The 10153-nt window shown below is 45.8% G+C and overlaps 1 protein-coding gene across 1 annotated transcript; it reads left to right on the top strand.

Annotated features, from left to right (window-relative positions):
- Positions 1–509: 509 nt before the first annotated feature.
- On the top strand, positions 510–9212 carry LOC105699885 (serine protease nudel). The gene is made up of 23 exons (XM_012425280.1): positions 510–665; positions 743–883; positions 995–2671; positions 2788–2982; positions 3072–3235; positions 3300–3427; positions 3497–4006; positions 4070–4368; positions 4466–4610; positions 4749–4879; positions 4950–5249; positions 5321–5591; positions 5648–5817; positions 5904–6017; positions 6145–6331; positions 6414–6737; positions 6866–7054; positions 7112–7259; positions 7332–7497; positions 7599–7790; positions 7934–8171; positions 8502–8618; positions 8717–9212. The coding sequence occupies exons 1-23, from the start codon at positions 629–631 to the stop codon at positions 9030–9032; spliced, it is 6159 nt and encodes a 2052-aa protein (XP_012280703.1). The 5' UTR covers positions 510–628; the 3' UTR covers positions 9033–9212.
- Positions 9213–10153: the final 941 nt, after the last annotated feature.

Here is a 10153-nt window from a genome sequence, read left to right as displayed (position 1 = left end):
TTACGCTCAATTGGCTTCCTAATAAAAATTCCATAATAGAACAACTGGAGCTTTTCCTAATTTTACGATAAAATCGGTCTTAACAGGAGCAGCGTTAGAAATGACATTTCGACGTGACAAGTGAGCTCTATGACACGCTCCGAATTTAAAGTGAACCTTTATACACGGATTAGCTGTGGTAGAAGTACATATTCCTAATCAAACGTTTCTTTGGCGAGGAAAATTAGAACTTAGATTTTTTTTAAGGTCGAAAAGATGCTTCGCTCTTAAAAATATCGAGTCTGTTTAACCACTCCGTGTCCGAGGAATGGCGCGATCAGCAAATACACGTTCTTCTGCGTATACTCCATGCCGATATCATTCGCGGTGGTCTTTCGAAATGTCTAGCGGGTAAGTAAATGCTGATCTGCAGAATTCTACTTTGTGTCGGTATTTCATTAACGATGAATTCTTGCCCAATCGTGGCAGTCGTGCCCAATGCATGTGAACCAAACGTTCGGATATTCTGACCTCGTATGTTAACAGTGGCCAAAATTTACTGAAAACGATTAGTTGAAATAGAAAAAAAATCGGAAAATTACTATAAATGTAGTGCTTTATTCCTGTATCGACGGAAATCATCATCCCAATGGGCAACCCCAAGAGAGCAGACGCCCCGCTTTTGGGTAAAAATTCATACACAGAAATGAATCAACTTTCATATATAATTAATTTCTTTCTTTTACAAAAATCCTCTTTTTAGGAAACCCGGGCCCATTTCTGAGCAGATCCAAAAATCGACGTGATCTTGGGCGGTACACGATAACGATTATAATTACCATAATATTTATCGCATTTATTATGTCCTTCACCGTACCGATGCTCTATTTGACACTAACAACGGGTGAGTTGACGTGTATAATCAATGAAATGTCATTCATGAAAAATTTGGAATTATATTTTTTGCGTGAATTTTTCATCTTGGAAATTAAATAATGGATAATATTTTTACTAGAAGCCACCCATCCGAGTGAGGAATTGAAGAAAACTTCCGAACCAAAGAATCCTGACTTCATCGCGAACTTAGAGGAGAACGAGAAAAGAAAGGACGAATTGTTAGAGATAAAAAGTCTGGATAACAATGCCCTGGATATTGGGAATACCAAACGTCACCGCCGTGAAGTGGGAAGCGATAAAATGGAGTCTTGCATAAAGAAAAACCAAGATTGCAAGAAAATTTTAGACTCCATGCATCAGCATATACAATTAATCGGCTACAGTACGAATGACTTGAAGAAGCTCATAGGCATGTTATCCGATGGTCAAGGACCAAACGCGCTGCCATTCGACACCAAGATAAAGGACCTAGAGCAATGTCTAGAGTGCCAAAAACTGGTGGAGAGCAATTTCCCCTCTTCCCCTGGCGGAACCGTCAACACCGAGTCGACAGCTCGTTTCCACCAAGAAACAAATTCAACAGCTCGTACCAACATTCCCTCCGATTTGTGTTCAACCAAAACTATCGACCCGAAAAGCACGACCCAGAACAAAGACAACCAATTCGGAACAATCATTAGAGACCAATCCAGAACATCCAACGAACATCAGTTTCAACCAGCTACTCAGCCCATTGAAACGACACCAGGGAGCGAATGGAGATCACCCATCAGACTTCCAACAGACAAGAACTCCATAGTTGAAAGTACAACGGTTCCATCATGCCTGAGTAGTAAACTTTTAGAGTACATCAACAGTGCCTCTCAATCTGCGAACCCATCAGCAACGTTACCAGCCTCAACAACTCCACCACCAAGATTAAACACCAGCCCAACAACCTCTACTGTACATCAACCAACTTTTTCATCGCCATCCAACTTCCAAAATGACCAATTCTCAAAAAAATACCCCACGTCGGATACGACCAACTACAAATCCAACACCGTGATGGACTACTCTCAATACCTGCCCACAACCTCCCCTGGCACCGAAGAAGTGCCAGAGTCCACAACGGACCCCATACTCCAACTTCAACCGGGACTATATGGTGGGATCTTGCCTCGCATAGTGTACCCTCAACAACACCAAGCCAAGCCCAACTTCAACTCGAACCCAATAGTCCTACCAACTGCCGAGACCACGAAATCCACCCAACAAGTACAATACTCCCCAGGTCTCTCCTGGATGCCCTACCCAGTGTGTTTCCTCAGACAACCTGGCATCCAGAATCCAGCTGCCGATGGGATGACCTATCCTCAGACACCTCCAACAGGCATTCCCGCCATGTTTCCTTACCCGGTACTACAGACTCCAGTGAGGACACAGACGATCTTAAGTCAACTTGACCAAGTCCACGTGCTACCTCCAGTTCCCATGCAGCAACCAAAGCACATGGTGGTTGAGTGTGGACTGATACCATGGATAGCTGGGGCGCCTCCACCCGTGCAACAGTTTGGTCCAACTGGTCCCGGGCTGGACACCGTTCCTGGACAACAGGGAACACCGTTCACTAGTGGAGCAGACCCTCGACCACCATATTCCTGGTCTTATGTCTCTGCTCCCGTGCTCCAATATCCGATGGCGACTGGGAGTCCCGATTATCAACGCGCCGTGAACGAGGCGAACCAAACCTTTGGCAAACCCATCGTTGGATACGTTAATCAATTTGCTGAAAATGTCGGATCTGCCCGTGCTGGTAGGAATTTCTGATCGCATGTTTATTGATTCTAAAATAGTACTGGGGTATTTTGAGATGTTGATGCCTCAAAAAATGCCATATTTTGTTGACACTCTTCGTGTGCCCACTTCCAGGCTGTGAGCGAGATTTCGTCCCTTGTGCCGATGGGAGCCTCTGCATACCAAAGTTCCAATGGTGTGATGGGAACATCGATTGTCCCGATGTCAGTGACGAGACGAGGTGTTCTTGCAGAGACCGCATCGGAAGAGAACGGATCTGTGATGGCTATTTTGATTGTCCTCATGGGGACGACGAGCTGGGGTGCTTTGGTAATTTAAAATAATATGGACCATTTTAAACGTGGCCCAGCCGGGGTTATGCTCTAGTTTATTGATGGAGTACTTGTTTGCACTTCCAGGATGTGCTAAGGGGTCATTTAATTGCGACGACTGGAAGAACCAATACCAGAGAGCGTTTTGCGTACCATTGAATCAACGTTGCGATGGGTACAAGCAGTGTCCTAATGGCAAGGACGAAATGGACTGCAGTATCCTGACGAGGTCGCCCTCGCAGGAGAAGGATGTAGGTCTAGTTTCCCGTGCCGTGGGAAGTTCCTGAATTTATATTTTTCCCGACTTATTTGCAGATGTTCACCGTTGGGTACACCATGGGCTATCTGCACAGAAACTGGCAGGGTCGATGGTACCCTGCATGCTCGACAACCGAAATCTGGGCGAAGGAAGCTTGCATCTCAGAATCTGGACCAGTTTTAAGGTATCCCACAAATCTTCTATGAGATCTCTCGAAGACGTTTTCGTCACCGGAACGTTCCTTTTCCAACAGTTCGGCCCCGATCATCAGAAGCGAGTACATCCCAGACAATCCCTATCAAGGACCCTACATACAAGAAAGACTAACCGGAGGAATTCAGACCATATCGACCTGCTATAGTGGAGCCATATTCGTAAAATGTCCTCCACTATACTGCGGCACTACTGTGCTACCCTACCAAAGGAGTCTTCCCAAAGACAACGATTTCGAGTCCAATATGGTGGGCAGTCAAAACACAAACGGCACCGTCGAACCAGGGAACAGAAATAACAGCGACAATGTTGGACCATCAAATGGATTCGTTAAGAAAATAAAGGAACAGCTGGATTCCACCACTTCACAGGATGGTGTACAGCAAAATGACACAATAGTTGGTTTGGAGTACCGCATAGTTGGGGGCCGCGCTAGTCATCCAACTGCGTGGCCGTTCGTTGTTGCTATTTACAAGGATGGGTACTTCCACTGTGGCGGGGCCATTCTGAACGAAAACTGGGTCGTCACTGCTGCCCATTGCGTGGACAGGCAAGGAAACTAGCGCTTTACTTTCCGCAATTTATAATCTTCTAAATCTGGGCGCCATTCCAGGTACATCGAGCACTATTACGAGGTACGAGCCGGCATACTTAGGCGCTTCTCCTTTTCGCCGACCGGCCAATCGAGGAGAGCGAGTTACATCGTGCCTCATCACTACTATGACAAACACATTATGAAGAATGACATAGCTCTGATGAAATTGGACGAGCCCCTCAATTTCAATCGATGGATCCGCCCTGCTTGCTTGCCGCAGGCTTCGACAGCTGGTCCCAATTGGAGGCAAGGTCCACTGCCGCAGACCAATTGCGTTACAATTGGCTGGGGTGCCACGGTAGAACACGGGCCTGATCGTAAGCGACTTTTCCTTACCCTTTTTATATCTATTATCCAGCTATCCATTTCACAGAACTTCATGGAAAATTCTAATAAAATCCTTCTATGCTTCAGCCGATCACATGAGAGAAGTGGAGGTACCAATTGTCCCGTACTGCAAAAATTTTGCCGACAGGAACGAAGCCGAAATTTGTGCAGGGGTGCCAGAAGGGGGTCGAGATGCTTGTCAAGGAGACAGTGGTGGTCCTCTTTTGTGCAGGTTGGCTGCCGATTACAAATTTATGCCTGTATCATTTAATTTGTCGGACAAAACGCGGCGATAAATTATTTCTATTTCATTTGATATTATTTAAATATTATGTAAATTTCATGCGAATGAAGATCCTTTGTTGTACAGAAATCCACAGTCACCGTGGCAATGGTACTTGGCTGGGATCGTCAGTCATGGGGAAGGATGTGGCAGACCCAACGAACCTGGAGCATACACGAAAGTCAGCCAGTTTGTCGACTGGATCAATGGGCACATTAGTAATTATAATTATTTAAAGGGTTGTTTCGTAAATACCAGGTGCAATGTTTTTTATCGCTTTCGTTACAGACATGAGAGTTCCACCACTCGCGAGAAAACCTCTGACGAGGTGTCCAGGATTCACCTGCGATGGAGGTTTGGGCTCGTGCATCTCTAAACAGAGGCACTGCGATAAAATCGTCGATTGCATGAACGCAGAGGATGAGATAAATTGCCCTAATAGGAAATTCCCGGGCATATCCAGGGGATTATGGTTTGGTAGAACCAGCGAGTCAAACATACAGGTCGAAAGTACTGTCAGAAACGAAGATGAAATATCGGAGACGATACCAATGGCGAGACAAAACGTGAACACGGAATGTGCCGATCGTGAGTATAGGAAAATTAATATCAAAATTGTTCTTAAATTATGCTCCGCCTTGAAGAAAAATCGCTTTCAGAGAATCTTGATAACGAGCCAGGATTGACGACGGCGCCAACCGAGAGAAAAATTATTTCCTCCTCGAGTTATGTAAAGGAAGCGTTGAGAGAACCAACAGCTGGTCATGGTGAACAATGGTCGCCGGAAAGTGGACAAAGGAGCAGTGAACCATGGGCGCCAGGAATTGAGGAAAACACGGTTGACTCGTCAACAGACTGCGAAGACTTAGAGATCATTAACGTGGAACGAGAATATGCGATGAAGAGGGGCAAACACTTCATTTGTAAACGGTAAGCTGGGTGATAAAGGTGAATAATTTCAAATAAATCTAGAAGTGGTTTTACAGATTGGTGCAGACGATTTCTGCCGAGCAGAAGTGCGACAGAATTTCAGACTGCGAAGATGGCACCGACGAGAGCGACTGCAGCTGCAAAGATTTTTTGCTTCACGAACGTCCGGGAGCCATTTGTGATGGTCGCGTCGATTGTTACGACGGGAGTGACGAGGAAAATTGCAGTAATTTTTTATTGCTCTTTTACATATTTTTGTATATCTGGGAAGTCTTGAGTGAGCACGGTTCAATTCTGATTGGATGATTTCAGCTCTCTGTCAGGACGGAGAATTTCATTGCAGTCGGAGTAAGGGTTGCATCTCGCCCAGGAAGGTTTGCGATGGAATCATGGACTGTCCTTTGAACGAAGACGAGGAGGATTGTTGTAAGTTGTGCTTCACCCAAGTTAGACGTTTGCTTACCGAAATTTCGAACGGTTCCTTGCTCTCATCTCGAGTACGAGTAGAATCCAATAATGGTAATGCATCTTGGCGATTATTCCCTGGTTCCAGTTGCTCTGACCAAAGGTAAATACATCGTTTTGGATTTGGATAAGCGACCAGCTCTGCATTCTGACGGTATCATGGTTCAGTACAAGGACAATAAATGGCGCTCCGTGTGTTATCGCCATCACAATGCTCAAAGCAACATGAACAAAACCCTCATAGGACATAATCTATGCCAGTATCTAGGATTTGGGTAAAGTTTCTAAATACCGCTTAATTGCCCTCCCCGCTAAGTACTTCTAAATTTAATGGCAAAACATTGTCGATTATCACAGTGCCCTGGAGAAGGTGGAGGAAAAAGTGACGCCCGACGCAGAAATTCGGACGCTGTCCGCGGCGGATCTCAAGAATACATCCTCATTACTCGATCTTAAACTATTCAACTATACCAAGTTCTGCATCGGCCTGCAAATTGATTGCAGTGGCGAAATCACCAGCACCACAAGTTTGCACGTGACAAAAGACTCAACAACTGGAAAGCAGACGTATAGTTGGCCCTGGCATGTCGCCATTTTTGTCGATGGTCGGTACCATGGTTCTGCAGTGTTCCTAGAACCCAGCTGGATTCTATCGAACACCCTGTGGACGAAGGACATTGAGTACGATTTTTTAAAATATTTATTCTTAATAAATTGAATAAATTCTGAAAACTAATTGCATAGACAGACGTTTAGCCGCGATGTCGATGTCATTTTCGTACAACCTACTTTAATGGACACCTTTTCAGCCTGGAGAAGAATTACACGGTTGCTGCACTGGGTGTTGGCCGCAATCACCAGTTTATTGATGGACCCAATCAACAGGCCATTCCGATTGACAATATCACGGCTATACCCCATTCGAAAGCCATTTTACTGCACCTGAAACATCCCGCTAACGTGACTCGGCATGCTTTGCCGATATATCGTCGATATAGGTACATTTTTTGAGTGAATTTATTCAGTGCACCTGGTAAGAACTTTTTACCTTCCAGGTCGAGCACCCCAGATGACAAAGACATCTGCCTCACAACTGGACTGGATAAGAGCCTGCAAACGCGGACCGTCTTTCTTCGTCCTTTAGCCAACAGTTGTACCAACTGCCATCGCTGTTACGAAAATACATACCCCGAGGAATGCAAGGTGGCGATTTTTGCAGAAACCTAAAACCAACTGAACAGTCGAAACTATTTTACAGCGTGTCTTACATTTCAGAGCTGCCTTGGTCTGGCCAATTGGACCGGCATTGTCGTATGTCTCGGGAAAACTGGATGGTATCCAGCTGCTGTATATCTGGACGAAGAAGGACCCTGCAGTCAACGCAACTCGCAAACTCTGACGAGTATCGACTTCATCCAACCCGACCTATTGAAAAAATTGGGTAATCCTAAACCCACAACTGCGAAATATCCTTATCTCCTTCTTTTCCTTCTCTTTGATATCCGGTTTATTTTCGACTCGACCTTGCACTCGTGTTTACAGAAGAAACCAAGGTGATCGAAGCGGTGGAGCCATCCTGCGATGGATTTCGTTGCCGGCTTGGGCAGTGCGTTCCATGGAATCAGGTTTGCGATGGAATTCAGGATTGTCGAGATGCTGCAGATGAAAACGCAGATAATTGTCAAGAAGCGAAGTCTCGGTGCAAGAACGGCAGCGCGGCAGCCTTCAATTGCGGTAAGTATGAGGCAAGTGCTCTCGTGCTCCCCTTTCTGGTAGCAGAAAAGGACGCGAGTTTCAAACGTCTGCCAAAATATTCCGCCATTAAAGTCCCATTAAGCATCGATTAAAATTTAATACCTCGACTTTGCACTTTTCAGGCTGCTCCAGGTCGGAATTGCGCTGCGGAAACGGCCAATGCGTCCCGAAAGAGGCGTTTTGCAACAGTAAGGTCGACTGCTCCGATGGCACGGATGAGCCTGTCAACTGCAACTGCGCTGAATATCTGAAACTCACAGCTCCTCAGCGCATCTGCGATGGCATACGAAATTGTCTAGACAAGACCGACGAGAACCCTGCAATCTGCCACTGCAAAGACTCCAGCTTCAAGTGCGGCAAGTACGTAGTCAGGAAAATTACGAGAATACACCTTACACCTGACTAGAAACAAAAGAACAAAATGGATCGATCTTCAGTTCGCAATTTTGGAGCCGATGCATCGTCGACTTTTCTGCTCACTCCCCCTTAGCATGTCTTCAGATAATTTTCGCGTTACGCATTTTTTTTTTTTTCGACGCTACGGAATTTTTATTTCGAACTGCACACGATGAACTTTACGAATTCTCGGAACAGTCGGCAGGTGGCGATTAATTCGCGGAAGGGACTACCTGTGCAGATACTAGAAAGAGATAAAAATTTAACCGGCGACTTGTTCTTCCTGTTTGATAGAATTAACGGGACGGGCTCGTGCATTCCTCAAGACTTCGTGTGCGATGGCCAGACCGACTGCTCAAACGGGGAGGACGAAAATCAGTGTAGAGCTGTGAAGAGGCTGTCCAATTATACGTGAGTACATCGGCTTTCAGCCGAACGAAAGAAGTCGAGGATATCGCGATGGCTGTGCCGGTCGATATCGTTTCTCTGTATACGTTGACTCTTTTCAGACCTGGCGTGGGCGAAGTCATCCGCCGGTCTTATGGAGTCTGGCACTCGGAGTGCCATCCATATCCGGTGGAAACGGACGAGGAAATCGCGAACGTATGCAGATCTCTGGGATTCGCCGACGGTAGGGCAGCGCAGTTTGTCAATGCTTCAGCTTTGCAGGAAAAACCGGTACTGCCTCGGCGAGATACGTTCTACGTCGTCAGGATCAATCCGCAGACGTGGATCACCATGAGAGGAGACACTCCTTTGGTCACCTTGGTGGAACCAATTGACACCTGCAACCGACTCTTCGTCAACTGCACGAAATTGCCCTGAGATAAAAACGACAAATTATCCTTCCATCCAGAGTAAATTATCGGTAAAATGGAGGAGGCTTACACTGTTGTATAATTTTGTTAAGGTTGCGAAGTAGCGGACGCACTTACCGCCAATTGCAGGTGGTACCAAATGAAGGTTCGACCTGCACAAACGGATCACCCGTGAGATGGGTGTAATCGTTCAACCATTGTCAATTATTTTATATAAAGTAAATTATTTATCAAATGAAGACGGTCTACCGCGACTGTTGTATGTTGAAGTTCACCTGCAGTTGGTACCGAATGAAGGTTCGATCGGTATGTTGGCGACGTGCAGGGATTTTGCTAAACTCTTCCAACTCCACATACTCCCCTGAGCGGTCCCTACCGACGCATCCGCCATGTTACCTTAGCAGTTGATAAAGAGGAGTTTCAGTCTTGTACTCGGCGAAAAGTTCGGTCGGATAGTTACCGACTGGATTCTGCAGGATTCTGGCACGTTCCGCCATCTGCTTCGAGCAAGTAGGTTACATGAGAAGTTACCGGGTTTCGTCCCTTGTCGTACCGGCTGCCATTTTGAAAGACCTCGAGGCCATCTTGCGATGCTGGTGACATCAATGCCAGGCATTCATCCCACGTGGGAGATTTCTCCTGAACAAGAAAGACCGCTCGCTCCTTGTATTTCTTTCTTTAGAATCTCATCTCATTTATACAGATACAAATACGACTATGCCACAAAATGGCTAGAACGAAAGATAAAATAATTGATACGTTAACAAAATATTTAGTCTTTCTCAACAACCATTGCTCAGGACCAACCGGAAGATCGCATAAATACGGCAATACGGATATGGCGTTCCGACTCGTCGTTACCGTTTAGATTGACAAGACGGTAAAGGTGACTCGTTTAATATTCAGAACTGGACTAACAAAGGCACCGATGGAAACCGCAAGTCGGCAGGAAGTTATCGAGGATAACGGGACGGTTCGCGTGACTTTGTTTTTAAAAGACTTACGACGTCGCACCTTGAAAAAGTACGTCGAACACGGCGCTAGGAAGAACGTTTACACGGTCAATATTAAATGTATGTTATCAAATCTGACCGAATTCGAAGAAGTCTAAAATTTCAGGGCCCCCGT

Source organism: Orussus abietinus, unplaced genomic scaffold, assembly GCF_000612105.2.
Source record: "Orussus abietinus isolate OABI.00-Male unplaced genomic scaffold, Oabi_2.0 scaffold19, whole genome shotgun sequence".
Lineage (NCBI taxonomy): Eukaryota > Metazoa > Arthropoda > Insecta > Hymenoptera > Orussidae > Orussus > Orussus abietinus.
This window is presented reverse-complemented; position numbering and strand designations above follow the sequence as displayed.